The sequence below is a fragment of the Microcaecilia unicolor genome, chromosome 1 (assembly GCF_901765095.1).
Source record: "Microcaecilia unicolor chromosome 1, aMicUni1.1, whole genome shotgun sequence".
NCBI classification, from domain to species: Eukaryota; Metazoa; Chordata; class Amphibia; order Gymnophiona; family Siphonopidae; genus Microcaecilia; species Microcaecilia unicolor.
In genome coordinates, this window is record NC_044031.1 from 341,241,433 (window position 1) to 341,263,198 (window position 21,766).

The 21,766-nt window shown below is 46.4% G+C and overlaps 1 protein-coding gene across 2 annotated transcripts in view; it reads right to left on the reverse strand.

The window, feature by feature from the left end:
• The window catches only part of TNS3 (tensin 3), a 1,051,445-nt gene that overhangs the window by 206,994 nt on the left and 822,685 nt on the right, over nucleotides 1–21,766 (reverse strand). For both annotated transcript variants that reach the window (XM_030209265.1, XM_030209274.1), the window contains one exon: nucleotides 8,941–9,107. In XM_030209265.1, the coding sequence (XP_030065125.1) occupies nucleotides 8,941–9,107 (167 nt within the window). The remainder of the gene's footprint in view (nucleotides 1–8,940; nucleotides 9,108–21,766) is intronic.

Here is a 21,766-nt window from a genome sequence, read left to right on the forward strand (position 1 = left end):
GGGGGCAAGGGCACCATAGTACATCACTTTTTAGAATTCTGGGTATTGCGGGCCTTTTGGAAGGGAGTTCTTTTTTTTTTATATTTGTTTATTGGTTTTTCAAAAATAAACAACCTCTACTGATACAAGCTTCTGATAAACTTATTACATCAACTACATACAAACAATGCAGATCGTACAGCTCATATGCTCATTTCTTTTCCCCTTCAATTCTTCCCCCCTCCCTCCCCTCCCCCCCCCCCTCGGGTGTGCATCATCCTGCCTCATTCCACTCCTTTCCATTGTTCATATGCATCCCATACTTTTTGAAACTTTTGAAGCTGACCTTTTCGCAATGCCGTCAACTTTGACATTTGATACAGGTGATGTAACCTGCCCATCACCACCTGCATGGCTGGAGTCTCCTGCTGCTTCCAGGCCCGAGCGAGCGCTAATTTTGCTGCTCCTAAGACATGGATGACCAGCTTGTGACTATGTATGGGGCTCTTGCTAGGTCTTACATGCAGAAGACAACTCTCTGCCGTTTTCGGATAGCTAATCTCAGTCATTTCCTTCACCCTGTCCATGATCTCCGTCCAGAATTTTTGAACCTTTGGGCATTCCCACCATATATGCCAAAATGTGCCTTTCCCTCCACAGTCCCTCCAGCAATTTGTCGACATTTGTGGGCAGAATTTCTGTAGTCTAACTGGGGTATAGTACCACCAGTATAAGATCTTATACCCATTCTCTGCCAGAGGCTGGGCAATGGAGGGCTTCAATAGGTGTCTATAGCTATGTGTCCACCACTCTTCCGTATAGTTACCCTGTAGTTCCTCCTCCCATTTTCTAGTATAGAATCCCAGTGGGGACGAGAGCAGAAGCAGAGCTCTATATATCCTCGTTATGCCACCCCTACCCCCTCCTTGTCTCATTGCCTTTTCCACCTCCGTCTCTGCCAACTCCAATTCATCCCTAGCTCTTTTAAGTATATAATTTCTGATGCAGTTATAATAAACTAAGTCCCTCTCCTCCAATCCGTACTCATCTTGCAACTCCTCAAATCACCTCATATCTCCGTTGACCCAAATTTGCCCCAGTTGGTAAAGACCCCTCTTGGCCCAGATCTGAAATACCCTCTCCTCCCTCCCCAAGGGGAACCCTGGAGCATCTTGTATTGCCATCTGTTGGAAATATTCTCTTTCTGGGAAAGCCCGCTTTCTTAATTGAAGCCAGGTATGTAAGATGTGGCTCAAGCCCAACGGAACCCTCTCAATTATCTTTAAGAGTTCCTTTCTCGGTTTCCAGAGTGCGTCCCCTGTGTATCTAGTCCCCATCCATGCTCGCTCCCAGTGAAGCCACTTTTTGGTATTGGTCGGGTACCATTCTGCGCATACCCGCAGTTGCGCTGCCTGGTAGTAGAGAAAAAAATTTGGGACCCCCATGCCGCCTTTGTTCGGCCTTTGGTACATTACACTTCTTCGCACCCTGGGTGGCCGCTTCCTCCAAATATATGCAAAAACCTTTTTAGTCAACTGCTGGAAAAAGATACGCGGTATGGGAACTGGAAGCGCCATAAATAAATAAAGCAGCTTCGGCAGGAGCATCATTTTTACCGCATGTATTCTACCCAACCACGAAATCGTGAGGCCCTCCCACCTATCCAGTTCTTCAAAAAGCTCCCTGACCTTCTTAGGGAAGTTTTCTTGATATAAAAGCTCTATTCTTGGGGTAATCATAGCCCCAAGATACCTTATTGCCCTCGCTGCCCATTTAAATGGGTATAATTTCTGCAATTCCTGGGCCTCCCTCTGCGGAACCGTAAGATTAAGTATTTCGGACTTAGTGGTATTAATTTTAAAGCCTGAGAGCTCCCCATACTGCAAGATCACTTCTGTAACCTGCTGTAGCGATTGTTTAGGCTGTGCCAAGGTCAGCAATACATCATCCGCAAACAGCATAATCTTGTGCTCCCTCTTACCTCTAACCACCCCCCGTATACTCTTGTGTTCTCTAATCCTCTGTGCTAATGGTTCAATGGATATTGCGAACAACAGGGGCGATACCGCACACCCCTGCCTCGTCCCCCTACCCAGCCCTATCGGCTCCGAATAAGCCCCATTTATCTTTATGATTGCCAGGGGATTAGTATAGAGCAAGCTGAACCATTTTAAGATTCTTCCCTCCAGTCCCATCTGCTTTAGGACCCCAAACAGAAAAGGCCACTCCACCCGGTCGAACGCTTTTTCAGCATCCACCGAGAGGAGTAGAACCGAGTCTGGCTCTTCATTAGCTTGCTGAATCACATGGAGCAGGCATCTAATATTGTCGAACGTCTGCCGGCCCTCTATGAAGCCCGCCTGATCCTCATGAACCACTCTCGGGAGTACCCTCTGCAGCCTTGCAGCCAGAATTTTAGTGAAAATTTTATAGTCCACATTTAATAGGGAAATGGGTCTATATGATCCACAACATAGGGGATCCTTGTCCGGCTTTTGTATCAAGACTACCTCTGCCACCCTCCACGAGTAAGGCATTTCCCCCATGTTGTCAAATGCTGTGACTGCTTTTAACAGTAATGGTGCTAACCACTTGGAGAACAGCTTATAGAAGCTCGCTGGGAATCCGTCAGGCCCAGGCGCCTTATTATTTGGCAAACTCGCGATTGCCCTTTCTATCTCCTCAAGCGTTATGGGGGAGGACAACTCCTCTACCTCCTTCTCCGATAGGCCTGGCATTTGTATCCCCTGTAGATATTGTGCAATCTCTTCCCTTGTGCCCCTCAGGTCCGACTTATATAGTTGGCCATAATAATCCCGAAACACTTCCTGTATCTCTTCTGTGCTGTTTACTAACTGACCTGATGCATTATATACCCCTGCAATATAATTTCTTTGGGTTTGCTTTTTCAATTTATTTGCTAATAGCCGGCCTGCCCTATTTCCAAATTCAAAATGCTCCTGCCGAACCCGCTGAAGCTGCCCTGCTATCTCCGTCATCTGGAGATCATTAAGCTGTGCTCGGAGTTGCTGCACTTCCTGCAATTTTTGCGTGTCGGACGGATCCTCTTTATGCTTTCTTTCACTGGCCTCCATGTTATTTCTAACTGCGTCCTCCTTCCCCCTATGATCCCTGACGATGTGTGCCTGCCATGCTATTATCTGACCCCTTAATACCGCTTTCATTCCCTCCCAAATACTGGTCGGATGGGCTTCTTCATTATCATTAAGCTCTATATATTCCTTTATGTACTTTTCCAATTCAGCTATATTCTGTGGCTCTAGGAGTAAGGCTTCGTTTAGCCTCCAATGGGGACGGCCTATAGGCCTTCTTCCCATCCTCAGCGTTAGCACCACCAGAGAGTGATCCGACCAACTACAGGGCTCGATAGTCACCCTTTCAACCTGCCTCCTCACCATCGCATCGCCCAGCCAATAGTCAATTCTCGAGTAGGTTTTGTGGAGGGGGGCATAATGGGTAAAATCTTTTTCAGTCCCATGCGTATCTCTCCATAAGTCAGTCAGCCCCCACCTTGCCAGCCAGGACTGGAAGGCTACTCTATCTCCCTGCGCGTATTTTGCCACCCCCCCTGAGTTATCTAGCTTCGGGTCCAGTGTCAAGTTCATGTCGCCCCCTATCACCAAATGACCTTTAGCATGCTTTTGTAAAATCCTCTCCAGTTCCTGCATAAATATCCTCTGATTCTCATTGGGTGCATATGCACATATCAGTGTGTAATATTCCTTATCAAGGGAGACCACCATCAATATATATCTGCCCGCTGTATCCCTGACCGTTGTATGCACCTGCCAGGGTAGGGACCGGGATAGAGCTATCAAAACTCCCCTCTTTTTCTGAACCTCTGTGGCTGATGCACATCTTATATATGGGTACTGCTTATTATTCATTAAGTATTCATGGACTTTTCTAAGGTGGGTCTCCTGGAGAAACATTACATCGGCTTGCTGGCGTTGCATTTCCCTAAATACCTGCTTCCGTTTTTGCGGAGTATTCAAGCCCCGCACATTTATAGTCACACATTTAAGCATTGTATATATAGACAACTTCTTCAGTTATGAGCATCATTATAGCATATCTCAATATTAGCCACCCATCTCTCCCACCCTTCTTCCCTCCCCCCCCCCCCTCCCCTCCTCCGCTCCTTTCCTTCTCCCTCCCCCCCTAGTCTCCCCTTCCCTCCCCCAAAACCTTAGCACCTTTACCATATTCTGGATGGTGCAACACGGAGGTGTTGTAACTCACTAGTACCCCTTCACATTTTTAGCTATTAATATCTTTAACTTAACTCTTATCTTGCTCCCTGTTTAAACCAATGTTCTATATTACCCTACTGCACCTTATAACCAACAATAACTTTCAACCAGGCCAGCTTGCCGCTCTCCAAGTCCACGGCACCTGGTAAACTCGCCACAAGGGCGCATCCTGTTAAACAAGTGGGATCTTATCTCCCATTGTTGCCATGCAAAGTCAGGTGAGGCGTCCCGCTGACTTCTGGCGCTGTAGTCGACTCTGACCCACTCTTTGCCATCTGGGGTGGGTCCTGGGATCCGCTGCCATCGATGGGCGCTCCGCTGCCGAGGGTGTATCCATCTGATAGTCTCCCTGCAGTATTCTCTGCGCCTCTGCCAAGGTTTTGACCATGTGCTGTTTCCCATCCTTGTAGAATGCTAGTCCAAACGGATATCTCCAGCGATAACGAATATCCAGTTCTCGCAACTTTGCCGTTACCGGCTTCAACTCAGCCCTTCTCTTCAGGGTGGCAGCCGCCAAGTCCTGGTATATTTCCACTCTATTGGTGTCCCATTTATAATCCTTTATTTGTCTTGCCGCTGCCATGACTCGCTCTTTCACTTTGAAGTCCTGGAAGCATGCTATAATATCTTTTGGTAAGTTCTTTCTATTAGCCCCCAGGGCCCGATGTGCTCTGTCCAAGTTTATTTTTTCTGGTGGAATCGGATCCTCCGTGTTCGCTAGAACATCGCTGGCAATTTGCTGGACCACTTGCTCACTATTTTGATACTTTGAAACCTCCGGCAAGCCCCGAATGCGGATGTTATGGCGCCTGCTCCTATTTTCCAGATCCTCCAGTTTTTCAGAGAGAAGCTGCTGCCCTATTCGCTCATCTGCGATCTGCCTCTCAAGGGAGCCCAGGGACTCCGAATGGTCATCTATTCGGCCTTCCGCCTCCTCCACCCGGTGTCCGAGCTCAGCTATCTCCCCTCTCAGGTCAGCCCCCAGCGTCGCCAGCTCTGACCTCATGGCTTTTAGATCCGATCGGATTTCCTGGATCCAAGCGCATAGCTCCGGCAGTCCGGCCCCCTCAGGCTCTCCCTGGGTCTGCGATGCGAACATGTCTCCCGATGGTTGCAATTCCGCATCCATTCGCTCCGCCATTTCTTCGTTCGCTCTGGCCGCCATGTTGGATTTCGTCGCGCCTTTCTTATACGCGAATTTTGACAGGTTTAGCGGCGTAGACCGCCTTTGCATGGACGTCTCTGGCCTCCTCCGCTCCTCGTTCTTAAGTGGCGCCGTTTTCTTTGCCCTCCTTGCTTATTGTAAGTGCCGGGTAGCGCTCTTTGCACCTCGGGTACTCGGGAGCACAGAAGTTAGGCAGCCATGCTCTCCGGTGACGTCACTTCCTCCTCCTTGGAAGGGAGTTCTGGAGAGATTGGAAGGGGCCCTTCAGGTTCCGGTGGAAATGACATATGGTATATTATTGTTAGGATTAGATGCTGAATTGATAGGGCAGGGGCTCTCTGCACATCAATACAAATTTGCCCTCTTGGCATTAGTGTTAGCAAAAAGGGTTATATTGCAATGTTAGATAGATAAAACCCCGCCCGCCCCCCCCCCCCCCCTTAGCTAAGTGGCAGGCAGGCATGGCACAGATGGTGGAATTGGAGAGCGGGGACATGAAGCTACCTTGCAAGAAGGACAACTTATATATTGGAATGTGGAGACAATGGCAGACGATGCACACATAAGAAGTTCACAAAGATGGCTCACATGGTGCAATAATTCTCCCAATGTCTCTGAAGGTACCTTATGAACACAACATAGGACATAAAGGAATGTGCACCAGTTCAGAAGGGAGGGTAAGAGAAAGGGGGGGGATGGTTATCAAGGGGACTCTATTGGATAAGGGGGGGGGGGGGGGGGGAAGGCAGAGAAACTACACCTAAGGTGTAGTTTATAGAATACGCTCACGTGCCATTCTTGTGACTAAAATTTAGGCGCACCTATTTAGGCCACCTAAAACCAGGTCTAAACACCTGTGCCCAAGTTACGTGCAGATTGAATGTATTCTATAATAGCGCACACAGTTTTTTGAAAAGCCCACGACCCACCCATTCCACGCCCACGCCCATTTTTGACTGTGCGCATTAGAATTTACCCGCACCGTGTTATAGAATACATCTAGATTATGATGCACATAAATTCTAATTAAAGCCAAATAGTGCCACTAATTGGTTAAATACCAATTATCAGCACTGCATTAGCTTGTTAATCAATTAAGCTGTGCTCACAATTTGGCCATGTGGACAAATTAACACGTACAAGTTAAGGCGCCATATGTAGAATTTGGGGGTATCTAAGAGTGAGGGGGTAGAGCATGGGCAAGTTATGAGCATGTCTCAGATATGCACATAACTTATAGAATATTTCAGGGCACAATTGGGCACCAACAGTTACAACTGATATTGACGGCGTAACTGTTGGCACCTAACTTTGGGCATATCAATGCTGACTTATGCCAATATCTACTATAATAAAAAGCAACCTCAACGTTCTGAGGACACTGACATCACTGAAGTCAGTCAGTCTCCCAGAACGGTTCGTGGATTCATGGTGGTGAAGCCACCTCACAGACCCGTGCCCCACCCTCGCGTCAAACGTCATGACGTCGAGGGCAGGAAAAAAAAAATCACCTAAACAAACGGTTGACCCCCCCCCCCCCCCCTAAAGCTGCAGCTCAACACAAGGACCTCCAGCACCCCCTGCAACAACCCCTTCCTGAGACACCCACCTTTGCGTTGCTTTGCCGGCGGGGGACCCGAAACCCCGCCAGCACAAGCCCTGTCTGCTCACTACGGCGTCATCTTCGGCGTTCCTAGCCTGTGGAGGCAGGGCTTCTGTGCGTCTGACGTCCTGCACGTGCATGACGTCAGACGCACAGAACTCCACCCTGCACAGCTACCAATGCCGACAATGACGCCGTACTCAGCACACAGGACTTGTAGTGGCGGGGTTCCGGGTCTCCCGCCGCCAAACCAACGTGAAGGTGGGTGTGATGGGCACGGTGGGTCGGATGGCTGCGGCCGGATGCATCGCCGTGGGTGGGATGGTGCCGGGAGGGGGGGCATCGCACCTCACAGGCAACTGCTCAATGAGGAAAACCTTGCTAGCGCCCATTTCATTTGGGTCAGAAACGGGCCTTTTTTTACTAGTTCTATAATGAAATCTTGGTACCAAGATGCAGTTATTTAATTAGCACTAAGAACATGGCATTAGGGTGCTTAAATCTTGGCACCAATTTATAGAATTGCCACCATAGTCTTTTTGCTGACCTAAATTTACCTGTACAGCTAAACAGATAGTGGCTGAACACTGCAGGCTACTTGAAGACTTAGGGAAAGATTAAGCTCACCCCTTTTGAGCTGTAGGTCAAGACAATTTACACTCAGGTACTGTGAGTTTACTTCTAATCCCTGAAGGCTTACAATCTACGGGGCACTTTTACTAAACTGTGGTAAGCACTAGCGCATGCTTAATACGGTAAAAAAGTACTTATCATGGGGCGTGCTCAGGCACCCTATGGTAATTTTGCACGCTGTGTGCGCTTCCCATGCTGAGAGCAGGTTGAGGGGTAGAGAGTAGGCAAGCTCTGTGCTAACTGGTTAACCCAGCTACATTACCATGTGATAACCAATTAGCATGTGAGCCCTTACTGCCTACAAAATAGGTGGTGGTAGGGGCTCATGTGCCATTTTACTGATGCAGTGTAAATGGCCTCAGCATGTGGGAAAGACCTGCGAAAGGGCATACTGATGCCACCTTTGCCCGCAGTTTGGTAAAAGGGTCCTTAAGTTTGTATCTGAGGCAGTTAGCTGGAATGGCCATACTCTGCCCTCAATCCATCCCAGCACTACCCTGGATAGCATTACTGAAATTCATAGAGAGATTATATGTTGAGTGACCACCACTAAACATAATTACCCTTTTGAATATTAGCCAATAGTTGAGCTGACTTTTTGAGTTTGGAGATTGTACCTTGATGAAATGCGGAGATTAAGAAAATGGGTCAAAGGAATTTGTATATTTCCTGTATTTGGTTTGATATTTTAATGTACCCCACTCTAAAGGATGTCAATGAGAAGCACACAATCAAGTTTTAATAATAACAGAAATAATAATTAATGCTCCTTCTAGTTGGCTGGAGTTGGAGATACTATGAAGGCAGCATAAATAGCCTCAGGTACAAGGAAGACTCAGCATCTGGGATCTGAAGTAAGTTATGGTCTCTGGTAGAAGTCCTTGTCTCTAGAATGGCTGGGCTAGACATGAAGCAGTGGGAGTGGGCAGCCCTAAATGGCTGTAAATTATGGATTAGGGTAGTGGTTCCCAAACCTGGTCCTGGAGCTACCCCAGCCAGTCAGGTTTTCAGGATATCTATAATGAGTATTCATGACAGAAAATCTACATACACTGCCTTCACTGTATGCAAATCTCTCTCATGAATATTCATTGTGGATATCCTGAAAACCTGATTGGCTGGGGTGCCTCCAGGACCAGATTTAGGAACCAAAGGGTTAGGGTGCTGCTCTATGACAGAGCTGAAGGTCCAAAATAACAGGATGAGCTCTCTGGGCCAAAATAACACTTAAGAGTAGAATACACTAGCCATTATCTGTATTTAAAAAAATTAGTTTTTGACGGTACTTCTTTCATCTGTCCAGCAGGAGAAAATGTCCCAGGACTAGAGGGCTGTTCCAGAGACTTCACCCATCCATATTTGGTATGTGGCAGTGGTCCAGACCCATCGTTGTCATAGTGTCCAATACTGAGTTTCCTGATTCTTTCCCCAGAATTCCTGCCTGTTGGAGAACCTGTTGGCAAAGAACAATATAAATAATTCTGGTTACAATAGGCTGTGACAATTCTCAAAGCAAATAGAAAAAGTTACAGTCACTAACTGACAGGAAGACGGAAGTACAGGAAATGAAGTGCTTGCCCAAGAACAGCACAAAGAGACTGAGGGACTGAAACCCATGACTTCCTGAAAACTGGATCCTGAATTAAGTATCTGACTACTATGTATCTCTTTTGAATGGAATTTTTCACAAAAAATAATTCCATTTCCAAGGCATGAATTCCCTAGAGAATGAAAGTATTTGGGTCATTATTTGAAAGGATTTGTACATTTATCAGCAGCTGGTAAACGTATAACTGGTCCAGCTGCTAACTTTCAAAGGCACATTGGGGGCAATTCTATAACACAGAGGCTAATATTTACAGCCCATTACACGTATAAATGATTAGAATAGCATTTACAGGCATATGTGTGCATACACACATGAAAATACCAAAATTTTGCCTAATCTGTAAATACCCACTTAACTTATATAACGGGACAGAAAATACTATAATCAGTGCTTCTTAATCCAGTCCTCGGGGCACAACCAAGAAGGCAGTGTATGTATTTTCCTCTTGATAAGTCATTGTGGATATCCCAAAAACTCAACTGGCTTCAGTGGCTGCCTTCATTTAGTCACCCCAATGTCATGCGGTGAGACCCTAGTCTATGACGACATCTTGCTGCCCAGATTCTGTTATAGAATATTCCCATAATCTGGTATTGGAACACCCTACATTTGTGCATCTGCAGTTACTCCAGCTACAGACCAGATATAAATGCGTGCGCCCAAATGTGGAAAGCAGTATCCTATTTTTTTGTAAGTTTTATATATAAATTAAAATAAAGTAATATAAAGCTAAGTTATGTTCAAATAGTTTTTATTAGCAGGTATCAAAACTCAGATACATGTACATAAAATAAATCATTTCCCTCCATTCCCAATGACAGTAGGCATCCGAAAACAGCTGGTCATATAAACAAAACATTGCTTCTTTTTTATTTAAAACCCCTACCCCCCCCCCCCCCATGTACTAAATATATTCATTTCCTCGCCCAATCACTCCCTCCCACCCACCCTTCCCACAATCCACGATTATCACCCAACCTAGTTAGAAGTTCAGCAAAAAACTTCTGCCTGCTGAGGGGAGAGTAGCCCACAATGGTTCCCACATTGCTCTAAATTTAAGACCCAGGGCACTCTCAAAATCCACAATTCCGCACCGGTCTAACTGCATCTGATGTATTAGTTGTGACCTCCATGCTTGAATCGAGGGTCTCACAGCAGACTGCCATTCTTGCAAGATAGAAGTAATCCCAAAGAGTATAGCTATCTTAATGAAACCCTTAAAGCCCTCAGGGGGATCAGATGTGCATTTATAGTTATAGAACAGCATCAGGGTATCACACACTAAGGTGCAGCCCCACAACTGTTCCACATTGCTTATTATTTCTCCCCAGAATCGATGGACAAAGGAGCACTGCCAAAACATGTGTCTCAACGTGGCCAGCCTCCCCCCACATTTGGGGCAATTCCCACTCTTTGTGAATCGCCAAAAATGCTCTACGTGGGGATATATTTAGCCTCATTACCCACTTATACAACTTCTCTCTCTGTGGTATTGAAAGCCTCTGTGTGTATAAAGACCTCAGATAAGATTTGCACAGGTCCGACAAAACCGCACATCCAAGATCACTTGACCAGTGAAGAGCCAGGTGCTTATAACATGTATAGAATGTTTGTACGTTTGGGAAGCTTGCCAGGTGCCCTTGGCCTGGATTGGCCGCTGTCGTGGACAGGATGCTGGGCTCGATGGACCCTTGGTCTTTTCCCAGTATGGCATTACTTATGTACTTATGTACCTCTGGGCTTGAGTCCTTTAGCTGCTGATGGTGAAATCTTAACGGGATGGTTTGTTGAGCACCCAATGAGAAAGCCTCCGATAGCACTTCCACTACGCCCTCTGTTAGGTCAGTCCACTTAAGTGTAGCAATGTAATGTTTCAACTGATGGTATTCAAAAAGGTGCCCCTGTGAAATCCCATATTGAGTTTGCAATTCAGAATACGTACGCATTCTGCCCTCCTCCGTGACCACCTGGGCCAAATACACTATCACCTTCTTTGCCCAACAGTGAAAAACCCCCCTCTCCAGGCCCGGTGCAAAATCTGGATTGCCACAGATCGAGAGCCAGGGGGAAATGACAGCTGAGAAGTGGTGCTTCCTGCACATCCATCGCCAGGAAGCCCTCAAGGAGTGCAGTAATGGGTGTCGCAAGAAGGCCTGTGAAGGCAGCCTCCCACCTGTGTGTAGAAGATGGCTAAAATGAACATCCGGGAACAGAGATGTCTCTGTTGGTGTTAAAGAAAAATCTGAGGACCCCAGATACCAGTCATTTATATGACACATTGCACATGCTACTGTTAAGAATCTAATTATTAGAAGGCCCATTCCCCCTCCATCTCTTGGTGTGGCTACGGTCTCTAAAGGCAACCTCAGCTTCTTCCCCCACCAAAGAAAAATCTGCAAGATTTTTGACAAACTCTTTTCCTCCCTTCGCTTAAGAAAGAGAGGAAGATGCTGAAACACGTATAACCACTTTGGGGCCACTATCATATTAAATAACGCTATCCTCCCCCACAGTGATAGCGGAAGGTCCCCCCACATGGCCACCTTGCTTCTAGACATCTCCAACAGTGGATCTATGTTGGTCTTGTACAAATAGGACAGATCCCTCATGAGAAAAATCCCCAGATATTTCATCTTAGTGTCCACCCACCGTAAAGGAAACTCTTCCCTCCACGTGCGTTCTGTCTCTTTGTCTAATGCCATCGCACAGGACTTGTGAAGGTTAAGTGTAAAACCAGACAGGGACCCAAACTCATGCACCATGTTCAGGGCCACCGTTAAGGATTACTGAGGGTCAGTTAGTATCAGCAAGATGTCATCTGCATAGGCGAGGGCTCTCATCTCCTGCTCCCCCAACTGCACTCCCCTAACCTTCTCACTGGAATTTATCAATCTCAGCAGCGGCTCCAGCACAAGGTCGAACAACATCGGTGAAAGAGGGCATCCCTGTCTGGTTCCTCTACCGACCCTGAAGCTCTCTGAAAGCCCCCTGTTAACAGTGATTTGGGCCTTCATACCACAATATAAGGCTCTTAACGCTTCCAGAAAGCCCCCTGGCAGGCCAATCCAGTCAGGAACCCGAAAGAGAAACCCCCACCGTACTTGATCAAATGCCTTAGTTGCATCTAGGCTGACCACAATCACAGGTTCATTCTGATATTTACACTGAGCCATAGCTAAGAGGGTCTTCTGAATATGTAGAACAGAGTGACGTTTTAGGAATAAATCCCACCTGGGCTGTCCCGATTAAATCAGGGAGAAAATTCACCAACCTAGCAGCTAAAATCTTGGCCAGTAGTTTAATGTCGACGTTAATTAATGAGATAGGGCGGTATGATTCAGGATCCTCAGGGGCCTTCCCAGATTTCAAAAGAAGAGAGATACGCGCTGTATTTTCAAACTCAGGGAAACCCCCACCCCGTATAACCGATAGGTGATACTCAAACAACGGGCCCAATATGAAATGCTGCAAAATTTTATAAAATTCGCCCAAAAAACCATCTCCCCCTGGCGCTGAGAAGGGTTTCAGCCCTTTAATGGCATCCTGCAACTTCTTTGGCTGTAAGGGCTGCTCCAATCTAGCCACTGCATCTCTACTAAGGCGGGGCATCCCTGCTCGATCTAAGAGAGCTCTCACCTGATCACTTGGTGCCGACCCTTTCTCCATATAAAGATGTTTAAAATGCTCACTCATTATATCTTGGATCCCGTCTGGCCTATTCACAATATTACCCTTTTTGTCTTTCAACACTGATATTGTCCAGTTTCCTCCACACTTTTTTATCAATCTTGCTAACATGCCCCCCCGATCTATTCCCAAATTTGGCCAATCGGAATTTTTGGTATATTACATTCCGTTGCTTTTGTTTGTGTAACAGAGAATTAATTGTCGCCTGGACAGACAAATAGTTATCTTTATGAGCCTCTGTAGGTGATGCCATATATCTACGCCTGGCTCCTCGCAGTTGGCGGTTTAAGTGTATCAGATTTGTTGCGGGTTTTTTTACGTCTCGTCGCGATATACGCAATCAGTTCCCCCCTCAACACTGCCTTGGTGACACACCAGAATAACTGCAGGTTGGATTTATGCCCTTTGTTGTGCAACACATATTCCTCCCATTTTGCTTGTAAGAATTTTCGGAAGTCTTTTGTTTTTTTGCTAAATAACTGGGAAACCTCCAACTCTTAGTTGGGGAAAAAGGTTCTCAGGGCTTCCATCTCGAAGCACACTAATGCATGATCAAAGATTACTACTTCTTCCATGCTTGCCCCTACCACTCCTGTAAAAAGATCTGTGCTCACCAGTGCGTAATCAAGGCGGGCCCATGTTCCATGAGCTCTGGACCTATGCGAAAATTCCCGCTCTCCCGGGTGCAAGAGCCTCCACGCGTCAACCAAAGACAGAGGCTGCAAACTCGTGTAGCATTCTTTTTTCCCTGCCCCTCAGAAACCCACTCCTATATGTCCCCTGTACTATCCTCCTGAGGGTCCATCACTATATTCATATCTCCCACAACAATGATCTTCTTCCCCTGATATGGAGTGAGAACTCAAAGCAACTCTGGAAAAAACTGACCGTCAAAGGGGGTAGGGGCATATACATTAAGGAGAAATAACTCTCTACCCTGTAGCCATATCTTAACCAATATATATCTCCCCTTGGGGTCCTTAAAAATTGTCTCTGCAGTGTAAGCCAATTGTTTATGGAACAAAATTACTACTCCCCCCCTGCGCCCATCAGAGGAGGCATATAAAGTCTGTCCCACCCACCCTTGCTTGAGCTTCTCATGCTCCTGATCCGTTAATCTGGATTCCTGCAAACAAGCAATGTCTGCCCTGCAACGCTTTAGGTGTGCTAAAAAATTTTTCCTTTTAATCGGGAAGGATATCCCCCCCACCACGTTCCAGGTAGTTATTCTACAATGCTGTGAGCAAGTAAACACTCACAATGCCAAGAAAGAAATACAGTATAACCCCTAGGCCCCAGCCCTGCCCCAGAGGTTGTAATATCTTTACCCCCATTGCCTTAATTCCAGTGCACCCAGAGTGCCACATTGATCCTACCCCCCTACTAGGTTGAATCTTACACAAGCGATCCTTTCCCACTTCTCTCCTTCCCCACCCCCACCAACCTATCCATCTCCCTCCCTGCCCCACCTTCCCGAGCAGATCTTTTACCCCCCTTAACCCATTTACCCACGTTTGTCCCCCTTCTATATCCCCCCTCTACGTCTGATGAGCAGCCGCTCATCAGTCAGGTCGTGAATGTACTAGGGCCCCCAGCCCCCACCTCTCTCCCCAGTCCCTTACAGACAATCTCCCACTTTAATCTTAAACTCTTCCCACCAAACGTCCAACATTCAACCAGTGTCGGAACATGCTCTAAACAATACAAAACAGTTTTTCAGTAACAGTGCTTTGCACCTTCATATAACTTATAACATACTACTCCCAAACTTCAGCAGTCCTTTGTCACCGTCCATCACATCAGTCAGGTTTCAAGTTCCGTGTCCCTGTCTAGGCCTCCATCCCCGTTTCTGTGATAAATGCCTCGCCGAGTGGGTTGTGTCCATCAACCAGCAGGGGGAGATAGAGAGCACTGAAAAACCATAGTGCCTCATGGCCAGCTGTAGCTCCATCTGCCTCTTCAGTATTTGAAGCTTCCAAAGCAGTGTTACACCGCAAAGCATAATAACATGAACTTTCCTCACAGCAGATGAACGCCCCAAAACTGGAGCTATAAGTCAAAGGAGGGAACAGACTCATCCTCCTGGAGGGAATGAACTCATCCTCCTGTAACTGAACAGAAATCCTGAAGACTGTTTTCCAACTTCTCCCAATGAGGGAACATATCTACAGGAAAAACTGAAATAAAACTAACATGAATCACATAATGAACCACAGAGGGAGGGCTCATGGATTCATCTGCTATGACTAAAGGAAAGAAAATTACCAAGGTAAGAACCTAATTTTCCCTTCCTTGTCATCAAGCAGATGAATCCATTATGAGTGGGATGTATCAAAGCAATCCCTAGATAGGGTGGGAACAAAAGCCACACCACGCGCCAGCACTTGTGCTCCAAAATGCGCGTCTCTCCTGGCAGCCACATCCAGCCTGTAATGTCGGGCAAAAGAGAGCTTAGAAGCCCAAGTAGCTGTACTACATATCTCTTGAAGAGAGAGTGCTCCAGTTTCAGCCCAAGAAGATGAAATCGCTCGTGGATAGCTTCTTTGAGCCAACGGGCTATAGTGGCCTTAGACACTGGAGACCCTCTGCGCGGACCTGACAAAAGAACAAAAAGATGGTCAGAGGTCCTGAAGGCATTTGACATGCGCAGATATTGCAACAGAGCCCTTCGCACATCCAGAAGGTGCAACTACCCATAGGCTTCTGGAAACTCCTCTTTAGAAAAGGAGGGCAGGAAAATAGGCTGGTTTAGGTGAAACGCTGAAACCACCTTAGGCATGAAGGAAGGCACCGTACATACCATTACTCCGGACTCTGAGAATTGCAGAAGTGGGTCTCGACAGGACAGTGCCTGGAGCTCAGATACCCGTCTCGCCGATGTCACGGCCACCAAAAAGACCGTCTTTAAGGTCACATCCTTCTCCGAAGCTCGCCTAAGCGGCTCGAAAGGCGAACACTGTATTATGCAGCAATAAAACAAATTCAGGGGAAAATGGCTCACCCTGGCCTCCCGGTTCCAGTCCGGGAGAAACAGCTCTTTTATTAGCCTCTACATGAGGCGCCCCTCCAGGCTCAATCCCCTCCGCCTCAGCGGGGGTCACGCCATGCTGTTCCAAAATGGCGCCCGCTGCCAGCTCCACAGAGCGGGAAGGAACATCGCTCGCCATGCTCGAGCCGTCTCTACCATCTGAAAAGCACACCTTACAGAGCCCTGCTGCAGATTTGCCCTTGCTACAAACGAAACAGTGCTTTACTTTCTCAGCAGCTATCGCCAAAAGCGGCGGAAATTCAAAATGGTGGATTCGTGCCAAAATCGTCCCGAAAGCGGGCCCTCCCCGGAGGAGCTACAAAATGCTCTTACCTCACCAGACCGAGTCCCCGAACTCCAGTCACGCTGCACAATCAGAAGAAAACCTCTTTTCTGGGATTGCAGCGCCAAAGCGCGACACAACTTTTTTTTTTTAAGGCTGTGAGGAAAGTTTGAGGCAGCAGCGAAAGAGGCAAATTTCCAACTCCGGAGGATCAGTAGCGTGGGAAAGGCAGGGAAAGGGTGAGCCTATGTACCTGCATCCACAGCATGGGCAAAGACAGGGACAGGGCTTGCCTATTTGTGTACTTCCACATCAGGGGCTGGGTAAGGCAGGGAAAGGGCTAACCTATTTGCCTTTAAAGTGGGCACCATCAGCCACAACACCCCTGCTACAACTGGCAAAAGCACAGGAGCCACCCCAGGCAGATTTTCTGAAGGAGCTTGAAACAAGCTGCAACCACCCTGCTGGGGAAAGAGAATACTGAAGAGGCAGATGGAGCTAGCTGGCCATGAGGCACTATGGTTTTTCAGTGCTCTCTATTTCCCCCTGCTGGTTGATGGACACAACCCACTCGTAATGGATTCATCTGCTTGATGACGAGGAAAGTCCCTGCTCGACAGAGCTTACAATCTAATTAGGAAAGACAAACTGGACAAACAAGAGATAAGGGAATATTAAAGTGAGGATGATAAAATAAGTGTTCTGAACAAGTAAATAAGGGTTAGGAGTTAAAAGCAGCATCAAAAAGGTGGGCTTTTAGCTTAGATTTGAAGACGGTCAGAGATGGAGCATGACTTACCGGCTCAGGGAGTCTATTCCAGGCATATGGTGCAGCAAGATAAAAGGAACGGAGTCTGGAGTTAGCAGTGGAGGAGAAGGGTACAGATAAGAGAGATTTACCCAGTGAACGGAGTTCCCGGGGAGGAATGTAGGGAGAGATGAGAGTGGAGAGGTACTGAGGAGCTGCAGAGTGAATGCACTTATAGGTCAATAAGAGGAGTTTGAACTGTATGCGGAAATGGATAGGAAGCCTGTGAAATGACTTGAGGAGAGGGCCAATATGAGCATAACAATACTGGCGAAATATTAGTCGTGCAGCAGAATTTTGAACAGATTGAAGAGGAGAGAGATGGCTAAGTGGGAGACCTGTGAGAAGCAAGTTGAAATAGTCTAAGCAAGAGGTGATAAGAGTGTGGATGAGGGTTCTGGTAGTGTGCTCAGAAAGGAAAGGGTGAATTTTGGTGATATTGTAGAGAAAGAAACGACAGGTTTTAGCAGTCTGCTGAATATGTGCAGAGAAGGAGAGGGAGGAATCGAAGATGACCCCAAGGTTATGAGCTGATGAGAGAGCAACTAGTGATGTAATTAAATTTGCTGACGACACAAAGTTATTCAAAGTCGTTAAATCGCAAGAGGTTTGTGAAAAATTATGAGGACCTTACGAGTTGGAGTCTAAATGGCAGATGACGTTTAATGTGAGCAAGTGCAAAGTGATGCATTTGGGAAAGAGGAACCCGAATTATAGCTACGTAATGCAAGGTCCCATGGTAGGAGTCAACGACCAAGAAAGGGATCTAGGCGTGGTCATTGATGATACGTTGAAACCCTCTACTCAGTGTGCAGCGGTGGCTAAGAAAGCAAATAGAATGTTAGGTATTATTAGGTAATCAATAGAAATAAAACAAAATAAAACATGGAAAATAAAATAAGATGATACCTTTTTTATTGGACATAACTTAATACATTTCTTGATTAGCTTTCGAAGGTTGCCCTTCTTCGTCAGATCGGAAATAAGCAAGTGTTGCTAAATGACAGTATATATAAGTGAGACATCAAAGCATTTCAGTGACAGTCTAATAAGATGGGGGTAGATAGGTGAGAGGAGGGTGACAGAGCAATACAACTTTATGGTTTTAATGGGCTAGAAAACCTAGATCTTTGTTAAGTCCTGTCTGGTGGGTGTCAAAATATTTAATCATTCTGACTTCAAAAGTCTTACGTTCCTGTATTGTTTTAAAGTTACCTTTCAGGATTCTTACCATGAAATCACTGGTACAGTGTTCTGGCTTTGTAAAGTGCTGCCCCCACAGGAGTGGAATCCTGGCTGGCACTAGCATTTTTCATGTGATGTCTATGTAAATTAAATCTTGTCTTTAGCATCTGGCTTGTTTCTCCAATATAGCATCCATTGTCATATTTTTTACACTGAATGATGTATACCACATTGGAAGATGAGCATGTAAAGGATTCCTTTATGTTGAATATTTTTCCTTTGTGAATGACTGTGGGGTCCTGTGAAATGTTTTGGCATAGCTTGCAGCTGGATCTGTTACAGGGAAACGTGCCCTTTTCTTTTTCAGTCTGTGTTGGGAGTTTACTTCTGATCAGCTTGTGTTTTAAGTTTGGTGGCTGTCGGAAGGCCAGCACTGGTGGGGATGGGAATATCTCTTTCAGTAATTCATCTTCCTGGAGTAGGGGCTGTAGGTCTCTTATGATTTTCCTCAGTTTCTCCAGCTCTGGGTTGTATGTAACTACAAGGGGGATTCTGTCTGTGGCTTTCTTTTCTTTGTACTGTAGCAGATTTTCCCTGGGTGTTTTGAGGGAGGAGGCAATATTCTTGGAGATTATTTTGGGGTTGTAGCCTTTCTGTTTGAAGGATGTGGTCAGGATTTCAAGGTGTCTGTCTCTATCCCCTGGGTCTGAGCAGATATGGTGCAGTGGCGTAGCCAGACTGCCAATTTTGGATGGGCCTGAACCCAAAGTGGGTGGGCACAAAATTTTCTCTCTACCCCCCTCCCCCAGCAAAATGTAGTCACGCTAATCAGATGCATTTGTCACACAGGGTAAAGTGCTGCTTTTCAGTGCGTCAGATTTCAGAAAATTTATTTAATAGCCTAACACCCTTTTCAATGAGCTTTCAGAGGCCAAAACCTCCTGCCTCAGGTCAGTATAATGCTGTTACGGTATCCTCGCCTGACCTAAGGAAGGAAGTATTGGTCTCTGAAACTTCATTAACACAGGTACCATATTACTTTATCCTAAATTAAAAATAAAATTATTTTCTTTACCTTTCTTGTATGGCCATTTACTTTTTCTCATTGTGTCGCTCCCAGTCTCTAGATTCTGCTTTCCTTCGTTTTCGCTTAACTCTTCTGCCACGGTTTCCTGGCCATTTCTCATTTTTCTCTCCTTTTTCTTTGCGTTCTTCAATATTTTTCTGCCTCTCTCTCTCTGTCCTGATTTAATTCATTCTTACTATCCATTCTTTAATTTCCTTCATCTACTTATGGCTTTTCATCTTTTTCTCTCCCTTGTTCTCCCCATGCCCCTTCCTCTTATTCTCCAGTCTTTCACTACTCTCCTTTTCCATCCAGCAGCTCTCTTCTTTCTCTCCCCATCCTTCCAGTCTTCCCTCTCTCTCCCCATCCTTCCAGTAGTCTCCCCTCTTTCTTTCTGCATCCTTCCGTCCAGTGTCACCTCTTTCTCCCTACCCTTCCATCCAGCGTCTTCCCTCTTTCTCTCCCCATCCTTCCATCCATCTATCCTCTCTCCTGATCCTTCCAATCTAATGTCTCTCTCCCTCTTTCTAACCAGTGTCTCTGTATCACTCTACCCTTTTATGTTCAGTGTCCCTTCTCTCTCCACATCCTTCCAGTCTCTCACCTTTCTCTGCATCCTTCCAGTCTCTCCCCTTTCTCTCCCCATCCTTCCATCCAGAGTCTCTCTCCCCATCAATCCATTTTCCCTCTTTCTCTCCCCATCCTTCCATCTGTTTTCTATCTTTTCTCCCCATCCTTCCATGTTTTCCCTCTTTCTCCCCATCCTTCCATGTTTTCCCTCATTCTCTGCCATCCTTCCATCTGTTTTCCCTCTTTTCTTCCCATCCTTCCAAGTTTTCCCTTTCTCCCCATCCTTCCATGTTTTCCCTCATTCTCTGCCATCCTTCCATCTGTTTTCCCTCATTCTCTGCCATCCTTCCATCTGTTTTCCCTCTTTCTCCCCATCCTTCCATCTGTTTTCCCTCTTTTTCTCCCCATCCTTCCATGTTTTCCCTCTTTTCTTCGACGAGGCCCGCCCTGCATGCCAGCGCCAGCCCCCATTGCCGGCCACTGCTGCTTTTCCTGTTGAGCAGCAGGGCCGGCGCTACAAAAAAGAAGAAGCGCTAACGGCGCTAAGGACGAGAAATGTTTAAAAAAAAAAAAAAAAGCGCGGCACCGGCAGGCACTGTCTCGGCAGCCTTGAGGCATTGGCTGCTGAGGCATTGGCTGCTGGCTCGCAGACTCCTCCCGTCTGCAGGAGGAGCCTGCGAGCCAGCAGCCAATGCCTCAGCAGCCAATGCCTCAAGGCTGCCGAGACAGTGCCTGCCGGTGCCGCGCTTTTTTTTTTTTTTTAAACATTTCTCGTCCTACGGTCCTTAGCGCTTCTTCTTTTTGTAGCGCCGGCCCTGCTACTCAACAGGAAAAGCAGCAGTGGCCGGCAATGGGTGCTGGGGCTGGCGCTGGGCGGGCCTGGGCTGAAATTGGGTGGGCCTGGGCCCACCCAGGCCCACCCGTAGCTACGCCCCTGATATGGTGGTATCTTGTGGCTTAGCTGTAAATAATGGATCCCTTTGTATGTGAAGAGTGAAAGCTGGAGTTGTGGATGTAGCTGCATCTGTCTGTCGGTTTCTTGTATATAGATGTTTGCATATAGCCATTGCTGATTGAGACTGTGGTGTCCAAAAAATTGACTATTTTTGGGGAGTAGTCAATTTTGAATCTGATTGTAGGATGGTATGTATTGAAGGAATTGTAAAATTATTTCAGAGTATCTTCTTCCTCAGTCCAAATCATAAAAATGTCATCGATGTACTGGTAGTATTTTAGGGGTTTGGTCTGGTATGTATTCAGAAATGTCTCTTCCAGCTCAGCCATAAAAAGGTTGGCATATTGGGGTGGTATCCTGGTGCACATCGCAGTGCCCATTATTTGTAGATAGATATCATTGTTAAAGCGGAAGTAGTTGCGAGTTAAAATAAATTTGATTAATTTTGTAATAGTTTCTGGTGAGTATTGATGGTCCAGTGTGGATGTTTTTAGGAGCCTCCCACATGCAGCTATGCCATCCGCATGTGGAATGTTGCTGTATAGTGATTCTCCATCCATCGTGACCAGAAGGGTGCTTGGTGGTAACTGCTTGATATTTTTCAATTTATTCAGAAAGTCTGTGGTGTCTTGTATGAAGCTGTTTGCTTTGTGCACGAGAGGTTTCAGAATTCCCTCTATGAGCCCAGATATTTCTTCCATGAGTGTGCCAATACCCGATATGATTGGTCTGCTCGGGTTTCCATGTTTGTGGATTTTGGATAGCAGTAGAATGTGCCCACAGAAGGCTAGTTTGGTATGAGTTTCTTCAGATGTGGCTGTACTTGTTTAGGAAATGTTCTGATATGGTCTTTTAGCTGCTTTGTATTATCCTGTGTGGGGTCCTCAGTTAGTTTCCTGTAGTATGTATTGTCTGAGAGCT